The sequence below is a fragment of the Antedon mediterranea genome, chromosome 4 (genome assembly GCF_964355755.1).
Source record: "Antedon mediterranea chromosome 4, ecAntMedi1.1, whole genome shotgun sequence".
In the NCBI taxonomy this organism is placed as follows: domain Eukaryota; kingdom Metazoa; phylum Echinodermata; class Crinoidea; order Comatulida; family Antedonidae; genus Antedon; species Antedon mediterranea.
The window spans coordinates 19,630,322-19,652,382 of NC_092673.1; the positions used below are offsets into that span (position 1 = coordinate 19,630,322).

A 22,061-nucleotide genomic window follows, 5' to 3' on the forward strand; every position below is an offset into this window, starting at 1 on the left:
TAAAGTTACTTTTTTTGAGATGTTGTCTATCTCAGCACGTTGAATTACAGGTCCTTGGCAATAAACATTACAAAGCAAAAGATTATTTTAATGACCTCTCTGATAAAGCAAAGATTAAACCTACTGATGTCAGCCTTCTGCTGGAGATTGCAAGGCTATCCGAAATTCAGGAAGCTGAAGATGTTGTACAACAGTACATGAGAGACAACAATGTTCAAAATACTGATCAACATAGATTGTCTCCGTATAGAAAGAGGTTGTGCAAGGCATTGACACAGTTTAACCCAAATGAATTAAATAGAATTAATGCTTTTTATGAGTTGGAATTACCAACCATTTGGGATTTAACATTTGAGTTGGAGAGGAAAGGAAAATTAAGAGATGAATCACAAAGAAAAAAGTTTGCAGATCTTCTTGGAGCAATCCCAAAGGAAATATTATGTAAGTCAATTTATGTAATTTATAACCATACTATAAATCTAGGAAAAATAAATAATAAAAAATAAAATATATATAATTAAATTAAAGAAAGGAAAACAACAAGTTATACATTATTTTAATAATGCCTAATAACCAGTCAAAGATTTTTTAAATTATTTTCTATTTCTTTCCGTTTTAACTTTATTTTGACCCAGTCATTGTTCAGCACATTATACGATGAATCAATTGATCAAATGCAAAATCTGATAGTGATTCAGACATGTGAAGTCTCAAAAAAGCTATACCCCAGTGGTTAGAATTATACCACACTTTTCAAATCTCATAATAGTAATTACCATACCCTCTAATGATATATAATTTTGTTTACTAATCAATGAATGTTACATTTATACCAAACAAAAATATTACTGCACATACTGACATGCTATGGTATTATAATATTACCAAAATATGTTTTTACAGATGGACAAGATGATTTCAGTTTTGCATCACTGCAGTCTGTCAACCGAAGCAGTCAACAAGGTATGATCTATTAAAGATATATTGTCACCCTGAAAAAAAATTTTTTTTTATAAATATTTTTGTTGAATATGCTATTTTATGTCACATAATCGTTATTCAGTTTGACCAACAATTGGATCAGATAAAAAAATAATGATTTACCTGAAAAATTGTAATTTAAAGCTATAAATAGTCAAATTGACTGGAAGTGAATGGGTTTTTTGTTGAATTTAAATGTTTATTTTTGTTTTGAGTGAAGTGAGTGTGAAAACATTACTTTTTTAAATTTTACTGAAGTGATAGGCCTAAACTTTATTAAAACTGCAAAATGGCCTATTCAAAGCATATTATATTAATCTTTAAAATACATACAAACATGTGTATAAATATGAAATTGCAGTTGTACTGTGTCAATTATTTTGCCAATTACTAGATGAAAAGTATATTTAATTAACCCAGAATTAAACAAATGACCCACACCACACCAATATTTTGGTTCCTTTAATTGTTCAGTCAGCAAAAATACTGAAATAATATATGTCAACACTGAACTGTTCTTGTACATTACATTTTCTATTGTAAAATTTTATGCATCTTTCCTACAAATTGTTTTAGTCCTAAATTCATCAAACTGTTTAGTTAGATATTTTATTTATTTATTTATAAACATATTTTACATGGATACAATATTTATTTACACATATAAATTACAAGATGAAAACTACAAACTGTGATAAAAATAAGAAAATAGAAACATTTTATCAAATCTTGGCATAATGTGTATACTTGGAAATCAGCGCCATCTAATTTTATTTTGACAAACACAAATTCACTGAATTTGTGCCATGTAATGGTGAAATTGTTTGCAATTCTGATGGTTTTAAATTTTTAGGAAGTTTAACACAAGTGAAATGTTTAGTTATGTATACATTAACAAATAATACAATCTTATTTTAATCATTCATTATTTCAGGTTCACAGCAACCACATAGGTAAGTGTTATCTTTATGAGTAATCTCACACTATAGTAGTGTAAATATGCAATTAGAGCACCAATGGTACAGAAACAATTTTATATTGTTATTGTGACTTTAATATTAATTCTCAGTACATATATTCTGGATATATTCCACAATGACAATATAGCCTACTTAGATTAGAGTAAACTGTAACATTTGACATCCCCGAGGGAATGATATTTTTCTCAAGGAACTATATATTTTCCTGAAACAAGGCTGAGGGAAATATCATTTCCAGTGGGATGTCAAATGTTGTCATTCACCAATATAAAATGTGATATTTGTTTTATGATATAGCCAAATATCAGTAGACCTGGCTGGGTATGCCAACTCATCTGCTGGGTCTGTCGGCTTTTCGGGTATGTCCCTATCAAGCCAGGTCAAAATCACATTTGGTATAGGCCTTTGTTATAAAGTTTAAAGACTAGATGTTCGACTTATTGATCGGAAGGAGTGTGCTCCTTCTAATAAACAGAGGTGTCCCCTGCACATAAAAGTTTATAATCCAACCAATCCCAAGTTGCTGCACATAAATTACTCTTTCAATATAATACTAGTCCTCAAAAGTAAACAGAATTTACAGTCAAAATAAACTCGATGTTTACAATCCACAAAACGGTAGCCATTTCAACCAATCACGTTCATGTATTTACATAAGTTATATAGAACATTATCCATAACTTGATCCATGATTAAAATTGTTTGATTGATTAATTATTATGCATCATCTTAATTCAATATTTATAAATAAAACAACAAGTTAAAGAAACAATTTGGGACATGCTAAGAAATGTTCATAAAATTAACATTTCATCAATATCTTTTGAATTTATTTATGTGATCTATTTACAGTGCTAAGCAAATAAACCAATTCTTAATGAATTTTTAATTTTGTGTATATATCTTTATTTAAAGGAGACAAAGGATACCGACAGGTAATTTAACCATTCTATTTTTAACTCCTGACGCATTTTAAAGTTTTATTTCTCTTGAAAAACTAAATGCAATTTAGGATATGATACGATATTATTTATTTTCATTTTAACAACATGGTTCAAATGAAATTTGGTTCGTTTGTAAGAAAAATAAACGATTACCTAATAAACAATTTTGTCATTTCCAAAAATATAAATTTATATGAATGTTGTATTTTTAACTAATTAAGCCAATTAAAATGATATTTAATAATAATTGCATGCATGCAATATACCAGATTTAAGGAATTGGAACATTACATGACATAAATGTGGCACGGTAAACATCTTTTCTTGGCAAAATATATTGATATATGTCAGCCATGTCTGACGGCTCCTCGAAAATGCAATGATGGATCGCCATGTACGTCGGATTTGGAGCATTACATGACATAAATGTGGCACGGTAAACATCTTTTCTTGGCAAAATATATTGATATATGTCAGCCATGTCTGACGGCTCCTCGAAAATGCAATGATGGATCGCCAAGTACGTCGGTCTTCAGTTAGATGATATATGCTATGTTGCCCAATTAATAGTTTTATTCTGGTCAACCCATGACTTTGGACGTCCTGACCTCCGAGCTTACTCGATTGTATAACATGCAAAAATATCTTTTCTATAGCCAACATATAATAGCGTTTTTCTTTAAACCTATTATTTTAATACCACAGAATACTGGAATTTATTTTCATCAATGTTTTTGGTTCTGATACAGATGGTTATGAAGTATATCATAGACTATGTAAGCAAACCATGGAATGATGGGACAAAGAAAAAGACGATTATAATTTAGTCATTATTCAAACCATTAAATCACTTAGGAGGAGGACGACCATTTTTAGGGTTAATCTCTAGGATGCTCTCTAGGGTATTCACAATGTCGTGCAACATACACTCGGCTGCGCCACATCTCCCCTATTGCATCCTGACTTGTGCATTATTTGTTTGAAAAACATAGTTATGTTTGGGATGGGGTATGGGACGTTACTAACTAATTAAATCTAAATATTTAAAGCCCAAAATTGTCACAATATTATCAAGACCAGCATAATCAGTACCATAATTATGTTTTACTTTTCACATTTCAGTTGTGGAAAGAGTTCTTGCACATGGTCACAAGATACAACAGTGTCCTCTTGTTGTTAAACGCCCAAGCAAAGAGTGGAAGTTTAAAGATTGTTTGGATAAATTGGTAGAAGTACATGGATGTGATGAAAACATCACTAAAAATATTTTGCAAATGTATTTTGAATCAAATAGATCAGGTGGTAATGGTGAAGATGTTAACGTCGAGTATGATGAAGATAGAAATGTGTGGACGGTCAAGTTTTCAAGTTCTGAAGGTAATTTAGGTCTTTATATGTTGTGAAATATTCATTCAGATAAAAAAAACTTTAAACAATTTAGCTTATCTTTAGGTGAAGGTAATATCAATAAAATACTACCATTTCTTTGCTTAAAATATATACAAATATTTATTTATGCAATTAGTTTATACTGCCTTAAAATTATTTATCCCCACAATTCTAACATATAATATTTCAGGTTTTTTTTTTCTTTTTTTATTGATAGGCCTATAATATTTTTTTAAACACTTATATGATGCCTTCTTAATATATTAAATTCCATTATGATCCTGACCAAAATAATTATAAACTATTATTGATATTATAATTCCAACTGCAACAACTAATTAACAAATTGCATACTGCATAATACTGTACAGTTGCATTTAAATTATATATTATATTGCTCTTCAGTTGCTGATAGAGTCTTGAAAAAGTCTCATAAATTGAGAAGTGAGTATATTACAGTTGTGAGGCCAAAACCAAAAATGATTAGCAACAAGAAAGCAAAAATACAGGAAGATGAAGACGCTGTTCCATTGTTAGTGGAGAATGTGGATTCCTCAATATCTGAGGAGCATTTGAGACTGTATTTTGAGAGCAAGAAATCTTGTGGAGGACCAATTGCTTTAATGCAGAAGAATCTGAAAGTTACTGGTAGTTGGATCATACAATTTCAACAAAATGGAGGTACATTTTGCTTTCACATGTTTTTTCCGCTTTAATCATGAACTAATTTTTATCATGAAAAATGTTTTCACAGAAAAAAATATGATATTTACTAATAAAAATAAAAAAATACCCTACTGAGTGTGACCAATCAAAGATTTTTAAGTTTGTATCTATAAAATCATGCCTATTTTCCTTCCCAATATACCCTGACATTTTGTATGTTAGTGTCCAGGGAACTAGAAGCTCTGTTTTTCAAAATGACAGTAGCTCCAGTCATGGTGTAGCTAATGTCCTGTAGTGTAGTTTTTTTAAGGTACAGTATATAGGGTGTTCACAGGTTCTTACCATAGATTATAGTAACTCAAAAATTATTATCTTTGACCGAAGGCCTCTGTGTTATGCAGCTGGCTCCGCCCCAGACCCTTTTGACGCCCAAACAACCAATCCCAGCGCCACCACTTTTGGGAATAACAGATATGTTGATATTTTCACATTGACATGGCTTGATTGCTTGTTCATTACTATAAATTATAATGTAAAATACCCTATGTACTAATAACATTTCAAGAAAATCATTTTAACCTTGGGGTAATGCAAGGGCATAGCTTAAATGCTACAATTATTAAATAATGGGGATATGGAATAATAATTTAATATGGAATGTTGTTCTTTATTATGCAGTAAAATGTTTTCATTATGATAAAGCCTGTACGAAAAGTACTGTTTTGAAAGAGCCTATAAGTATAATCATATAATAATGTAATTATTATAACATGTATTACAATTATGTATAATTTTAGTTGCTGAGGCAGTGGTTCAAAGGGAGAACCATGAGCTGTCTGGAAAAAGATTGAAAGTTAGACTTGGAATGAAGCAAGTTAAAAGGCCACTCAGTAAACATAGTTTGCTGATTACTGATCTTCCAAAGAAATTAAATGAGGAAATGTTTGATCTCTATCTGGAAAAAGTGACTTCAATGAGTGAACCAACAGTCAAGTTGGGAAAAGATCCTACAAAAGCTATGGTGACTTTCACAGACCCTATCAATGGTAATACATTACAATATTCACCTTGGTCAGATATATTTTAACATTTTTATAATAAGTGCCCAAATATGTTTTACATAAAGCATTGTAGCAATATAAAGATATTGTTTTCACTAATAGCAATATTTTTTCAGACAAGAGCTGTCGCAATAGCAAATCCAAATGGCTAAAAGCAACTGTGACTGTTATGGTATCTGATACACTTTCCCTAATGTACTGTTTTGTTTATATTTTTGTTATTAACAGATATTGATAAGGTGATATTGAACATTAAAAATGAGAAACTGTCTGGTGTAGTAATCAATGCAAAGAAAGTGTTTGATGTCGACACAATCGCTGTGAAGAACTTGGACAAGTCATGTACTGAGGAGATGCTGAAACTTTATTTTGAAAATCCTAAAAGTGGTGGAGGACTGATTCTAGATACAAATCTGGAAAAGGGAACAATACAATTTGCAGACTACCAAGGTATGGACAATTTATGAAATAAAAACACAAGCAAACATTTGAGATTATCAAACAATTATCTCCTTCAGAGGGCATTAAAACTTGAGATTGTACATATACAAACAAATATTGATATAATTAAAAATCCATATTGTAAAACCTAAGACTTAAAAGTCAGGTGTGGGCAAAACAATTGTATTGATCATGCATTCCAATTATTATCGATTTATAGTTTCCCCTAAAATGTTTTATAATTTTTGGGACTTTATTTGTGTTGCACAAACTTGTTGAAAATAAATACTTTCTTATCAGTGGGGGATAGTTCAAATTGTGACACAGTAAAATGTTTATTCTTTTGTACACAAATGTTGTAATAGATGCATTTTTAAAAAACTATGAAAAATAAACGGTGTAGTAAAAAATGTTATCACATGACTAATATTGGTAATATAATTTTAATGTTACGTTTTGATGTTTTTATTCAACTTCTTCAGGTTTATTTTGGCCCTATAGCAAAAATGATCCACCGTATACCCACCATTTTTTTTCACTTTCTGGGAGTCATCAGATATGTTATTACATTAGATTAAACTACAGAAGAAAAAGTCTGTCTGATTTTTATACCACAATTTTTATATAATAAATTTAATTAAAATTTTGTATTTGACCATTTTAAGGGAAATTCCTATTTTTTTGTCATGATTTCAGTTACACGTTTGATTAATGTACAATTAATCAAATATTCATTCTCAATTCTGAGGACGATCAAAGCATATTGATCGAAACGTCGAGAAACTCAACAGTTCTTTTCAGAACGAATACATGTGGTCTACCGCAAACTTTATATCAACATAATCAGATATCATATTTAAAATTCATGTATTAAATTTATGAATAATTTATAGTTTTTGTAAACATAAAGTATATGCAGTGTGTTAAATTTCAATAAATGTTAAAAATTAAGATCCAGCTAGATTGTAAGACTTATCTTGTGAACCAAATTCAAAACATATTTGAACAATGCACCCTTTTCATAATTCATGAAAATCTGCTTTAAAAAATACTGTTACTTCTAAGGTTAAAAAATTACATAAAATCGTATGGTTTTATTGCTGTGACTTTTCATTAGCAACTAAAATTCCATGAAAAAACTATTCTTTTATTTATGATTTCAGTTGTAAAGTCAGTCTGCAAAAAGAAACACACACTTCAAAAAAAAGATCTCGAAATTCGCCTATGCTATGATGAAATTGGTGAAGTCGTGTCAGAGGTCTCTCAATGGACACCAGATCCAGTTTGTGTCAAGGTTGATCCTTACCTTTTGACCTTTGCATGTAAGAATCAAGAGTTCATGAATGAACTATATGCTGCTGGAATACTGGTACAGTTTGAAGAAGGTTCTCCTAATGTGAACTTAAGTGTTGATTCTGAATTTGACCTTAAAAGTATTCATGATTGGGACGACTATGCTACAAGCACTTTCAAACGCCTCTGTGACCAATTTGATGCAAAGTGGTTGGACATTGGTGATGAATGCTTTGAAGATTTCCAGCCATACATTGCAAAGGCAAAGATGGAAGGTGTGGAATTGCAACTAGATGACTCGTCACCATCCCTTATAATTTTAGGAGTAAGGCATATTGTTGATAACACATTCCAACAGCTTGCACAACAACTCAAGATCATGAATGACGAAATCAAAAGAAAGAAAGACATAGTAGTGAAATCTGAAGAGTGTAAAGCCTTAAAAATGAAAAAAATTCATTTGCTTAATTTTGAAGAAACTTCTAAGAGTAAATTTGGAGTAGATTTTGTTGTCGATGATAATAGCAGTACAATAATATTTAAAGGACTTCCTGGTGACATAAATGATGCGACTTTGTGTCTTTACAAAGATCTAGAGAATATTGCCGAAACCTCTTTCCTGTGTGAATCTGCTGAGATTCGTAAATTTCTGATGAAATTCTATGATGAAGTCATACGTGTTCAAAGGGAAAACCATCTCCACATTGAATATGTTGTAGAGGAAAACCGTGTGAAGGTGTATTCTGCTTCTCTTGACCATGCCAAGGCTGCAAGATCATCTATTGGGAAATTGATAAAATGCCAGAAATATACACTTTCAAATGATGAAATTAAAGTAATGAAATCAGCTGAAGGCAAATTATTATTTGAGGAATTTTACAAAAATAAATCAACCGTCGGAATTTCTCAATCAGAAGATGAAACCTGCATTATGATTACAGGATTTGACAGTTTTGTCGATCAAGTTATCAGCAAGCTGGATAAATTCCTACGAGCCAACCTGATATTAGAAAAAAAAAGAACTGTGGACAAAGGAGTAGTTATGTTACTAAAAAATCATCATTCACAAGAAATTTCTGCTATAGAAAAGGCTTGGGAAGAATTCTTTGTGGAGTTAATAATACCGAATTCAGACCTTGGTTATATCATAATCAAAGGTAATCCTAGTGGAATCGATAAAGCTATTAGAGAAATAATAGTCCTTGAAAGCAAGGTGCAAACAGATGAACATGTGATATCACAACCAGGAATGGCAAGTTTCTTTAAAGAAGAGAAAGGAATAAAAAAAATGATGGGTGTGGAAAATGACTTCAAATGTATTGTAGAGGTCGATGGCAAGTTCACAAGCAGTGAATCAATGCAAGTACTGTTACGACACAGGTTGCAAAGAGGAGTTGAGTTGATCATATGCAAAGCAGATATGACTAAAATGAATGTTGATGCTATTGTCAATGCTGCAAATAAACAACTTTTACATAGCGGCGGATTAGCTAAAGCTATTGTTGATGCAGGTATATTAATTTCTTTTGTATACAGAATTTTTATGTTCAATTTAAAATTCAAATTCAATTTATTTTCAATGCTACCAAAGTAGTGATAATGCTACCAAAGTAGTGTTATATGCCTTTTTTCTCTTCAAAAAAAATTATAATCAACTAGATGGTGCATTTGGAAATTATTATGATTGATTTCAATTTTATTTCTCACACTTGCATCCACTGCTTTTTTATTTCTAATAAAATTCCATATTAGGAGGAAAAGAAATACAGATAGAAAGTGACAAGATAATAGCAAGTAGAAGTAAGCTTCTGTCAGGAGAGGTTGTTTTAACCAATGCTGGGAATCTCCCATGCAAAAAGATTATTCACACGGTTGGACCAACATAAAAAAAACAGCAAAAGAAAATTATGCTCATGAAGTCAGTGACAGGTGCCTATGAAGAAGCAGCGAAATATAGATTCACTTCAATTGCAATGCCAGCAATCAGTTCTGGGATATATGGCTACCCCTTAGCACCATGTACACAGGCGATTTTAGAAGCAACTAAAGATTATTTTAAAGATAATCCTAGATCAACACTGCAGCAAGTGTATTTCGTAAGTATTGATATCCCAGTTTGCGAAGCTTTTGAATCATCTATGAAAAGTGTCTTTATGGGGGATGAAGAAGAATTATGTATGGCTGAAGATGATGATTTTGTTGGCTTAGAAGCAGAAGCATCTGCCACAGAAAGTAGTTCAAATTTTGGAATGAAGATAGATAATGATGTAGTAACAACAAAAGAGGGCTTTGATATTATGCTTATGAAAGGAAGAATTGAAGATTCTAAGGTATGAATTTTTATTTCTATTCTATACTACTGAATATAAAGTTTGTTCAAATTGTTTCCATATGTGTTTTTGCTAATTATTCACTACAGTGCTTACTGAAGATGCAATACCATTTATAATTTCTCTAGGTGGATGTCATTGTAAATTCAACCTCACACGATCTTAATCTGAACAGTGGTAATGTTTCTAAAGCTCTTCTTCAAGCTGCAGGTCCTCAACTTCAACAAGAGTGCAGTGCTATAAAAGCTACTGAAGGGAATATTCCAGTAAATGGATTTGTTGAAACTGGTCCTGCTGCTTTGAAATGCCAGAAAGTATTTCACATATCACCACAACATTATCAGGGAGCAGCATCAATGCAGGTCTGCTATTAGCTTTTATACCATTTATCATAATGCTTGCTTCTTTTTATATACAATTTTGTTTGTAGGCGAATTACCAGTTTTATTTTCAGCGAATCTATAATTAGACAAGACCATACAAATTATGATTTGCTCTGGCATTAGACCGTGGACAATTATATAATTTTGATATTGTTTTTTTTATAGAATATAACAATTCTTCTTAAAACGATATTGTCATCAGCATCTAGCATGAGATCAATTGCCATTCCGGCACTAGGGACTGGAAACCTGAAGTATCCAGCTCATCAAGTGTCAAATGTCATGTATGAGGAAGCTATAGAATTTAGTGCAAATCATCCACGAAGCAATCTGAAGGAAATACATTTTGTAGTTTACTACAAAGATACCAACACTATTTCGGTTTGTTTGAATGTTTTGATCGATAGTCATATACGCTGCTGTAAAGTCTCTATACATAACTATTTTATATGAAAATTAATTAATTAATTAGCTTTTTCAACAACTAACCTACTAACATTAATTCTCTATTGAATATACAAATAATGATATCAATCATATACTTACAGTTTGTAATTTTTATGTTATTTCTACTTTACTTTATTCTTTGTTTTTATATATTGTGTTGTCTTATACCTCTTCTAATTTAGGCATTTGACTCCGAGATAAAGAATTTAAAATATCTAGCAAATGAAGTAGAAAAAACAACCAACCAAAGAGATCTTGGAAAAAGAAGTAGGCATACTTTGGTTTTAAAACTAATACATAATTTGCAATTCATTTGGTCATATTTATTACAGTACTTGACATTTGTCAAAATTAATAAAATCACATGCTGCTATATGTATTTATAGTGCATTATCTAGATTATAATCAATGTTGTATTTTTATTCCATGAACAACCAAGTAAAATTCTATAACTATAGTTTTCTAAAAAAATGCCTATAGTGGAAGCAGTTAATTTGAGTCAACCTACTGCAGCTGACCACATTACAAGTTCATCACCACACAAACACTTTAGACGGCTGAGTAGACGTCGGGCAGAGATGGAAATAGGATGTGTAACTGTTACAGTTGAACAAGGCGATATAACAACTTGTGATGCTGATGCCATTGTCAATTTAACCTCGAATACATTTAATTTGTGTATGGGTAAGGTGTTTATATACAAATCATAATTATAAACGTACATGTTAGTAAACTATAGGGATAACACATATAGGCCTACAGTTCACATTGCAATCTACTACAATTAAAGATTGTGTCTTCTACTGTAGTAGCTAGTTTACTTTTCATAAAGAGAAAAATATATTAAATGATTTTTTTACACTATCAGAAATATTTGATGTGATAATTGTTTTAATGCTTTTGCTACTCTATTATAATATTTAACATTTTTCATCATTGTTTTTTCATTTACTTATAGGAGCTGTTTCAAATGCAATTCTTAAAGCAGGTGGAACATCCATTCAAACAGAATGCACAAACAACATGAAATGTAAGATTTGTTCATTCTAATTTCAAATATTTTTGTAACAACTTTTCATTATGGGGATTATAATATATGTAGGCCTCAACCAAGTCTTTGAATCGCTACTTTTTAATATAAAAAAATCTTGATTTTTTTCAGCCCCTTCGTTGACTTTCCCAGATGAAATATGGACAGGCTCAGGTAGACTAAATTGCAGTGCAATTTGCCATTTACCTATTTCCAACGATATCAATCAGCAAAAAACAATGTTAGTCAAAATAATGGCAACAGCAAACGTCCGAAAGTATAATAAAATAGCATTTCCAGCTATTGGTACAGGTAAGGTAGAATATGGAAGTTAAAGAGGCTTGGAGATTTTCAGTATTATCTTTATTAAAAAGAAATAACATGAGGATGAAACAATGTGATATAATAGCAGTTTATGTTGATTTGTCCATCTTGGTTTTGGTTGACATTATAATTTCATTTAAATTGTGATGAGGGTCTATCAATGTGAGCTTGCATTTAATAATATATTGATTCTTGCATTCAATTAGAGCACGGTCTTACTGAAAATCAACTTTCAGTTGAGTTAAGTATGCGTGATTAAATAAAGCTTATTATTATTATTGTTATTACACTATTAATTTCGCTTTTGTGATTGTTTTTTTTATTTTGTAGGAAATTCTAAAAAATCACCTAAAGAAGCAGCTACATTACTTTTTGACTGCATCCTAAAATTTTCAAAGAAAGAAAATCCAACCAGTTTAAGAAAGATCATGATCATTGTGTTTGAAATGCCTATGACTTTAGAATTCATTTCTACTATGGAAGATTTACATCAACCACAGCTTCAATCCAAAGGCTTTTTTCAGAGAAGCTATGGTAAATATAAGTTTTCCACAAATATCAAAATTAATCAAAGTGGTGCGGTAATTGCAAAACGAAGGAGTCCTTGTGTGGGCCAGAGGGTTGTCAAGGGCCACGTACTGGTGGTTACGGCCAGGCCCGTATCCAGGGGGGGGGGGGGGGTGCGTTGGGTGCAGACGCATCCCCCCCCCCCCACCCAAGTCCCAAAATGTCCACTATTTCCTCGGTTGGTATTTTTTCTTGTCTTGTTTAACTAAAGACAATATTATATATATATATACAAAATTTACATCATCAATGGTATACAAACAAAAATATGTTAATATAAAATAAAAAAATACCGGTAATTAAATTACGGAATCTGAACTGACTACAAACTCGATGTAAAACATGCGCAGTCGATCATGTGACGACAAGCAATTCAATAGCTTAGCGCTTCATGTACGCGGGACGCGGTAAAGTGTTTGCTGGAAATACAGACAACTTAACCGGCGGTAAAGACGTGTCTGGAAATACAGACACTATCAAATACGGCGCCTAAACAAGGGAAGGAAGGCCAACTCAGACAGCGTCGTACAACGCTGTCTGAGTTGGCCTTAAACATCATGAAAGCGTTAAGTTCTGGACGTCCATCATTCAACTAGCCCAAGCCACAACAAAGAAAAAATCAGTCTTTAGAACGTCAAATAACGCAAATTTTGTCCGGGGCCTTCGGCCCCTGCACCATCTGACCCCCAGCCATTGTTGCTCGCTCTTCGCTCGCACCCCCCCCCCATTATAAATGCTGCAAACGGGCCTGACGGCCCTGATGAAAATGCTAATTGATGACTTGGCAAGATAAATATTGCTATATTGCTGTTAATTCTTATCTCCATGATGCATATCATCACCTTGATTCAAAAAGAAATTATGTACGGTCTATATTTTTCGATTTCTCCAGTGCTTTTAATAGGCCTACTATTTTACCACATGTTTTAATTGATAGATTATTAAGTTTTAATGTCTCACCTCAGCTCGCCAAAGTTATATATAGTTTTTTGATTAATAGACCGCAGATGGTTAAGTGCAATGGTATCCTATCCAACAAAGAATCTACCAGTGTTGGAGCTCCTCAAGGATGTGTTATCTCTCCAATTTTGTTCTCTTTTTATTCTAGTAGTTTTAATATTTTAAGCAAAGATTGCAATATTGTAAAATACGCTGACGATACTGTAATTAGTGGTTTTCTTTGCGATAGTAAGCATAATGTAAATGAATTTGTTAATGAAGTTGGAAGATTTGTTAATTGGTGTGAAGATATGAACTTAATACTTAATATTACTAAAACCAAAGAGATGATAATAGATTTTCGTAAAACTGCAGTTGAACATAATGTAATAACTATTAAAGAAACCGAGGTTGAAAGAGTAACCCAATACAAATACTTAGGTACTATAATTGACAACAAATTAAAATGGGAGTCAAACTCTCTCATGATTTCCAAGAAGGCATCTCAAAGGCTCTACTTTCTCAGAAAACTCAAGCAAATTAGTTGATAACACTATTTTAATTCTATTTTATCAAAGTATTATTCAAAGTATTTTATCTTTTAGCATTGGATGTTTTTATGGTAACTTTACTGAAAATGATAAGAAAAATATTGAGAGACCACGTAAAATTGCACAACGTATTATTAAAGCTGATCTTACGCCTTGTTCACTTATCTATGAAAAGAGTATTCTAAAAAAAGTAAACAATATTATGAAAGACCCCACTCATCCGTTACATTACTGTTATAACTTAAATAGATCAGGCATTAGGCTACGACCTCCAAGAGCAAATCTTTGTAGAACTAGAAAATCCTTTGTTGTAAATAGCATTCATATTTTTAATTTTAATGTAAGACGTTAATGCAATTTTTAATAGTTTTACATTTTTAACAGTATTTTTAACTTTTTATCTTGTATTTTTAATCTGTTTAATACTGCACGTTTTTAAATTGTTGCAATATTGTTGTTTTAATGTACCAAGCAAAGTGAATTTCCATTTTTATGGACAAATAAAATTTCTTGAATCTTGAATCTTGAATCTATAATATTATACTGTTTATCACACAAGATAAAAGAATAATACTTTTGTCTTTTTACCATTTAAGATTATATGAAGGCAAAGGTACGCCTACTAGGATCAGAAGAAACAACTGACGAAGATGTTCAAACTAGCCCACAGCTTTCCTTAAGAATTCTGTCACTAGATGAGGAAGGAATAAATGGAGCAAAGAGTAGAATACAATCAATAATAGCCGGGGAAATGACAGAAGAGGTATTTTTTTTAACTGAATAATTAATTTACTTTACAGAGCATGATTCATGATATTATAACTTTGCTGCATGCATACATTCTTCTCTTTTTCCGGGTCCAAAAAATACATTTTTTTACCTTCATCGTTCATGAGTTTCCACAATCATCATATTGATTATCACGGAACTAGTTGGTGTGGTGGCAGTATTCACAGCTGGTTTTGGGTTTACTGTAGTTCTTATTTTATTTAAATTGTTATGTTATTTTTTGTGTTATTGATCTTTTTATGCTTTTTTTTACAAGGGCGTGACTCGAGTTGTCATGTCATGCCCTAATTTAGATGCACTATTTAAACTTCTGGCTAGGAAATGGAACATAGTATGATTTTGTTGTGATGGTCTTCACATTCCTCATCATATCACTCCTGTTATCATGGTCTTTTATTGGCTCCCCATCAAACTTTAAGATCATTGTTTTAACATTTAAAGCTTCTTTTTTCCTGTCCATCATATATCGCCCAACCTATTCCTCGATACACTCCATAACATCGCCATTGCTTCTCTGACAAATCATTGCTAATCTGTTAAAATGTTCCCTGTTTCCCGACTTACGGTGGATGCTCATTTTCTGTTGTTGCATTCTTGGAATGAATTCACACGTTTTGTAAAGCTATCACTAAAAACTCGTTTAATTAGCAAATGTCATGATACAATGCGCCTTTGATCATCTTTTTGGAATTGGCGCTATGTAAATGTTTGATTGTCGTCGATATTATTATTAACATCATTATTATATTAATTCATTTAGTGGGTAGTTTATTGCAACAATGTTTTTTTTGTTCAAGGTTTTTCATAAAGATGCTTTTAGCAAATTTACCCCACAGCAGATTGCAAAGTTAAAGAAGATTGCTGGTGATTATGAGGTATGTTCAATTGAAAACCATATTTGTGTTAGTAAATTAAGTAGTATTTTCCCAAATGTAGCGAATATTCAGCCACCTAATTTCATTTCAGTCAGAAAACTGAATTGCGAAAGAAAGTTTACAGAAAACAACGGCAATAAAACTGACTTTTATCTATATTATAAGTGAGATAGTTTACGTTTGTTCGTTGAAGTGAGATAGTAATAACTCTATAGTTCACTATGTCGGTCGGTCTGTCAGTCCGGTATCACTATGCGTTTTATCGCTTTCTGACCTTATCTTGATATCAGTTTAATCTAGCTAAGTAAATTTTTCACAGTATATTCCTTATGGCCAGGAATCGATGTGGTTATGTTTTCATGGTGCGCAATAAAAAATTACGTGGTCTACGCACGATTTAACGAAATCATGTTTGTAATCATATCTTCACAACCATGAATCACAATTAAATAAAATTTGATACTCATAAATTTCAGGGCATAAATCATCATATGGCAATACAATTACGTGCGTAGCGCATGTAACGCATGCGTACGCGCGCTTACAATTTTCAAAATTTATTTTCGATGAAATAAGAGTACGTTTCAGGCAATTTTAAGCGTTTACAAAATTGCCATGAGTGCGCAGATTTTTGCTCGCAGATTTTTGCTCGCGCACTGCGTGTTAAATGTTATTGCGCTCTCTTTTTGCCCGATTTCTGTTTTCTTGACTTACTTTTCAACTCGAGCACGTCAAAAGTGACAGGCTACGCACGTGTAAATTAAAAAAATATAACTGTTTTTAAACATTTCAACATTTTTAAACGCGACTGCAGCCATCTATATGGCCTTGTTTTTTACTGCATGCCGCTATACTCGGAATTATGTGGTATCAAAATGCAACAACATCGGCAAGGGTTCGAGGCCGACTCGCTCCTAGTTCTGGTGGTGGAACAAGTCTTCTCGGATAAGGACTATAAACCGTAGGTCCAGTATACACAGTTATAACCTGTGTGTACTTTAAAGAACCCAGTTCATTATTCGAAAAAGAGTAGGGGGTTACCCCGGTGAACTGGTTCACACAATAGCCTCTGTATCAGGGGGATTACCACCTATCTGATAGGACAGTGATTAATTTACTATTGGTAATCCTTGGCCACAGTGCCTAAAGACATAAAATAAAATAAAAAAATAAATAAAATAAACTATACATATGGGGTCAGACTTGCCCCAAGTGCGTAGTTATTTTCTTTTTTATGTTCGTCCACCAGTCGGCGTTTCAATTTGGTCTGTAAACTATAGACTTGAAAAATGCTTATATAAATTGATTTGCAAACCCGCAAACATCGGATAAGAATGGCCTCTGGAGTAATGATTGATCGGAACTGTTCTGGGAAGGTTTTAAACTAAATTTGAAACCTGCTCTGGGCTGGTGTAATTGCTAGTATGTTATTAAAAAAATTATTTTATTTATAACTTTAGGTTGCTATTAGTACTCGAAAAATCAAGTCAAACATCATTGAATTGCAAGGCAGACGTGTTAATGTAATGAAAGCTCAAAAACTCATATATGAATTGATTGTTGAAATACAAGAAAAGCAGTTAATTTTAAAAGATGTGAAGTGGTTCTACACAGGTGTTAATAATGAAATGGTGGAATTTGATGGCGATATTACAGTTTTGCTTGAAAAAGCCTTCCAAAAGAAGAAGAATGAAGTAACATATACTACACGTAATAATCACAAATTTAAGGTGAACCTAAAAAAGATGCCAATGGAAGAAACTGATTTAACGTTGAATACAACCAACATGGTTATTCGTAATGAATGTAAGGGTACTGTTTAAACAATTTTTAAAGAAACTAGTATTTATTTATTCTTTTATTTCTATCATCTCATAAAATTATAATAAAAGAAGGAAAAAACCTGAATTGTTATCTAACCCAAATTGTATAAATGTGAAGTCTCACAATAAAGTGAGTCAAGTTTTTACTATTGTTCAAATTTACTCATAATTTACCTATAATCTACCTATAATCTAAAATGCTCTTGCCGAGATAAAACCCTCAAATGAGACTTAGTTTAAAGGCATGATGAAATTGTAGTTTATCCAACTCGTAATTTGTGAGTTTGTTGCTGTTTAATGCGTATGAAATAAAAAAATTATAAATATAATTTAAGCTACGATGAATCTTCCTTCTGATTGGAGTCCAATGACGGAAAAGCAAAAGTCGGAAATATGTGATCTTCAGCCAATTAGTAACGAATACCACCAAGTTGAGATTCAGTTTACTGCTGCATTGGGCAGCAAGGTTCAACTAAAGGCTATTGTCAAGGTTTGCATGAACATTTGTTAATGTACATTTTCCTCCTGTTTACCACACTTTCAAAAGTAGTGGCTTCTAAAATTGTTGTTCCAATAAGAGTATTCTGTTAGTTACTGAACTGTTTAACTATTGAATGGCTGATAGGTTCAGATAAAATCTCAACATTGTAGTTGTACAACTTTAGCATTAATTTGAGTTAATTCAACTACCGTCAAACTGATTTGTCTGCTACCATTTCTTTCTCTATAGATAAGTCGCATTCAGAATATCGAGTTATGGAAACAATATGCTATTAAAAAGGAAGCTTTTAAAAAGACTATGGAAGGTCAAGGATTTGAACGAACGCTGTACCATGGGACTGATGATGGAACCATTACCAAAATTAACAATACAGGATTTAATAGAAGTTATGCAGGAAAAAATGGTATTTTCACGTTTTGATTTATTAGGTTATCAATGACCTATCTTAAGCAATAAAGCCAGCCATTTAAAATACTTCCATTGCAATGCACAACTTGTATTTTATCAAAATGATTATAATAATTATTAGAGAAATATATTAATTATCCTAATTATTATACTTATGGGAAGTCCATCCAACCAGTCATGTGATGAAGTGTTAGACTTTTAATTGTGTTATATACATGAGTATCCCTTTTTTTAGTGCAACCTTCGCCACATGGGTGGATTGTTGCAATTACAGGTTGTTTGTACAAAAATTATAATAATAACCAGTTTTTTTCATTATCAGTTATGACACAACGATCAATTAAAAACTACAGAAATAAGCAGATACATTAACTTCTGACCTTTATAACTATAATATAGTATTTGTTTTGTATTTGTTTACGAATAATACACATTACAATAACACTTTATTTCAATCACTTCTGCCCACTGTTACTTGATTTTGCTATTTTCATTCATCATAGCATTGTTACACATTTTTAAAAATAATGACCACTGTTATTATTTTAGCCATATTTAAAATCAAATGTTTTTGGATATTTCAGTGACTGCTTTTGGAAAAGGAACTTACTTTGCTACCTCTGCTGCTTATTCTGCTCAAGAAAAGTATTCTCAACCAAATGCAAATGGAGAAAAACACATTTTAATGTGTAGTGTTCTTGTGGGTAAATGTACAAAAGGAACACCCGACATGTTGGCACCACCAGCTGGCTTTGACAGTGTTTGTGATGATCCTGCCAATCCTAAAATTATCGTCATATTTCATGATGTTCAAGCTTATCCGAGTTATCTTATTACCTTTAAGTTGACCTAAATATTATTATTACACTTGAGTAGATATTCCTATTAATACATTTACTTGTATATAAATAGGCGTACATACTTTACTTATGGGATAAATAGGTATTTGCTGTAACTAATTACCATACTAAACATTCTTTGTCAAACACCTGAACTAAAGTTTACTTATATTTACACTTTATAGATCACTTTTTGATAAACCTTTTAACATAAATTCAAGAAAAACAGAAAATACAACTAGAATTTAATTCGTCACTTTGACGAATTATAGGTGATAATTTTTATCATTTTATTGACATTAATATTTTTTAAACATTGCACAATCGGAAAATGTTGATGTATGCCATCCTATTGTCGTAGACTGAATTCATTCAAACTAACTAGAACAGTGTAGGCCTAATAATATAGTTCATCAAATTAAGTGTTATTTGACGATGTTCAATTTTACAGCTTGGTAGTTGAATTACGATTTATACATTTATACAATTTTGTTATACCTTACATTACAAACTTTGAATGTAATAGTGAGAATTAAGAAAACGATTATAGGAGTAATAATTTTTGATGTAATGAGGCTGTTACCGCGACTGCGAGAGGACACATGTTTTTGGAGCGCCGATAACTGAGATTGAGGTTAATAACATCCGTTATTTATCTTTATGCATCTGATTGATTAAACCTGTTAAACTTCAAATTTTAGATTGATATTATTTTGTTCTAAGGTACGTTGGTTACAGTAGATGATAAAAGTAGTTTGACTTTAGGCTAGGCTCGAATGAATGTTATTCACAGCCGAGTTATGTTGGAAATGTTCGCTTTGTGCCAACAGAATCAGCTAGTGTACCTCGCTGTCCAATCAGTCATAGAGTGGTACAAATTGAGTTAATAATTACATTGGAGATATTGTTTCTCAGACTAGGCTTAGATGTGTGTCAGTAATTGACCTATAAGTAATTATATTATTGAAGGGAAGAGTATAATTATTGGATTATGAGTATTTATTATGTTGCGAGGATTATGTTCACGGAACATGAGTTTTATCGATAAAATGGTGGATTTGTAAACTAGTTTTTGACCGATGAGGGCGTCATGCTGTAGTTGATTAAGATTTATTTTATGATTAGTGGCGCTATAGTTGTAAACAAAGATTCAAGATGGCTGCGCCCATGTGGATCTAGCGTCAGATTTTAAATGAATATTTTAGAGTTTTGAGCTAGTTATAAGTACAGTAGTATAGAAGAGTATATAGATAATTAGGTTGGTTGTTTATACCATAGAGATATTCACTATAATATCTCTATGTTTATACTATTGTGGCTTATATTGATTATTGTTTTTAGTGTTTTGCACAAGTGAGATTTGACAACAAAATTGGAGGATTACCGTCATTTTTTTGAGTTGAGGATTTAAGATAGTTTATCTCTAGTTGGGTAAGTCGGAATGGCCAAGTGCTAGATTGTTGATATCATGTATATTCATGGGTACTATGCTACTGATTTAGGCCTAGTTAATGATTTTATCAGAAATATTCTTAATGCGATATAAAGAAATGTTAAGAACTTGTTGTTCGTTTTGAAATATTTATATAGTTGAGACAGATAATGTATTGTCAACTTTTATACTTTTTGTTAAAGAATTTCTCTAATTGTTTTTTAGGTTTTTTTTTTGTATTTTCGTTTCATTGCTGTTGTGTTCTTCACCTTGAGTACGGATATTCACAAATAAAGAATACCAAATTGCAACCAATCTTTTTATTGTATCGTCGTTACTTCTGGTGTGTGCGTCCTGACAAGACATAAGTAGAATAGAACCCGAACGACGACATTAAGAACAATAATTAATGTTTATATTTAAGCAAAAATAAAATAAAGCTTATTGACTCTTGTTCATATGGATTGTTAATTAGGTGATACATTTTATAAGGGCACACTCCATACTAATGGGGAATTTAGGTGTAAGTTTTTATTGTTCATATGGATTGTTAATTAAGTGATACATTTTATATAAGGACACACTCCATATTAATGGGGAATTTAGGTGTAAGTTTTATTTTGATTGGTTCAGAAACGGTAATGGTAAAATGCACAGTGAACAGGCTTGTTGTGATTTTTGTTTATTATATATTATTTAAATTTATATAAATTATTTAATAATTAAGTTAATATAAATATCAGGATACGGATAAAACTGGTCAACAATTGTTGACCAATATTACACTGTCACCTATCACCATCCCCAGTTTTCTATTTCCTATGGTGACATCCAGAAGAGGATTAGTTGAAATCGGAATTAGAATGCTGTGAGAGTATCACTGAAATATTCATTAAAAAAATGTCATGTTGTTTACAACTAACACATAAGAATAATCATTTGTGAATTTAAATACTTGGTAATATCATGAAGAAAATAAAAAAGATTACATTATTTTTTCCTCCATGATAGTACACAGTGTCTTGCTTTTGTGTGTACACTCTTTTATTGACTTAACCAACTTGACT

At 31.7% G+C, this 22,061-nt stretch overlaps 2 protein-coding genes across 2 annotated transcripts; both read left to right on the forward strand.

Annotated features, from left to right (window-relative positions):
- The first annotated feature begins 113 nt into the window (after positions 1-113).
- Positions 114-9,656, forward strand: LOC140046806 (protein mono-ADP-ribosyltransferase PARP14-like). Its single transcript, XM_072091529.1, has 10 exons — positions 114-441; positions 904-963; positions 1,916-1,934; positions 2,877-2,896; positions 4,028-4,282; positions 4,700-4,975; positions 5,758-6,006; positions 6,250-6,471; positions 7,626-9,266; positions 9,508-9,656. Exons 1-10 carry the CDS (start codon positions 198-200, stop codon positions 9,639-9,641), a joined length of 3,120 nt encoding a protein of 1,039 aa, XP_071947630.1. The 5' UTR covers positions 114-197; the 3' UTR covers positions 9,642-9,656.
- Positions 9,656-21,960, forward strand: LOC140046807 (protein mono-ADP-ribosyltransferase PARP14-like). The gene is made up of 14 exons (XM_072091531.1): positions 9,656-10,085; positions 10,214-10,447; positions 10,634-10,849; positions 11,098-11,182; positions 11,396-11,599; positions 11,874-11,945; positions 12,078-12,257; positions 12,600-12,803; positions 14,923-15,089; positions 15,913-15,990; positions 17,451-17,796; positions 18,149-18,303; positions 18,544-18,718; positions 19,308-21,960. The coding sequence occupies exons 1-14, from the start codon at positions 9,663-9,665 to the stop codon at positions 19,574-19,576; spliced, it is 2,808 nt and encodes a 935-aa protein (XP_071947632.1). The 5' UTR covers positions 9,656-9,662; the 3' UTR covers positions 19,577-21,960.
- Positions 21,961-22,061: the final 101 nt, after the last annotated feature.

Excerpts from the sequence above, each read along its gene's own strand:
- LOC140046806 (XM_072091529.1), top strand. The coding sequence starts at position 198 with ATGAGAGACAACAATGTTCAAAATACTGATCAACATAGATTGTCTCCG. Across the intron at positions 442-903 it reads AATCCCAAAGGAAATATTAT|ATGGACAAGATGATTTCAGT; the intron begins GTAAGTCAATTT and ends ATGTTTTTACAG. Across the intron at positions 6,472-7,625 it reads ACAATTTGCAGACTACCAAG|TTGTAAAGTCAGTCTGCAAA; the intron begins GTATGGACAATT and ends TTATGATTTCAG.
- LOC140046807 (XM_072091531.1), top strand. The coding sequence starts at position 9,663 with ATGCTCATGAAGTCAGTGACAGGTGCCTATGAAGAAGCAGCGAAATAT. Across the intron at positions 11,183-11,395 it reads AAGAGATCTTGGAAAAAGAA|TGGAAGCAGTTAATTTGAGT; the intron begins GTAGGCATACTT and ends AAATGCCTATAG. Across the intron at positions 12,804-14,922 it reads CTTTTTTCAGAGAAGCTATG|ATTATATGAAGGCAAAGGTA; the intron begins GTAAATATAAGT and ends TTACCATTTAAG.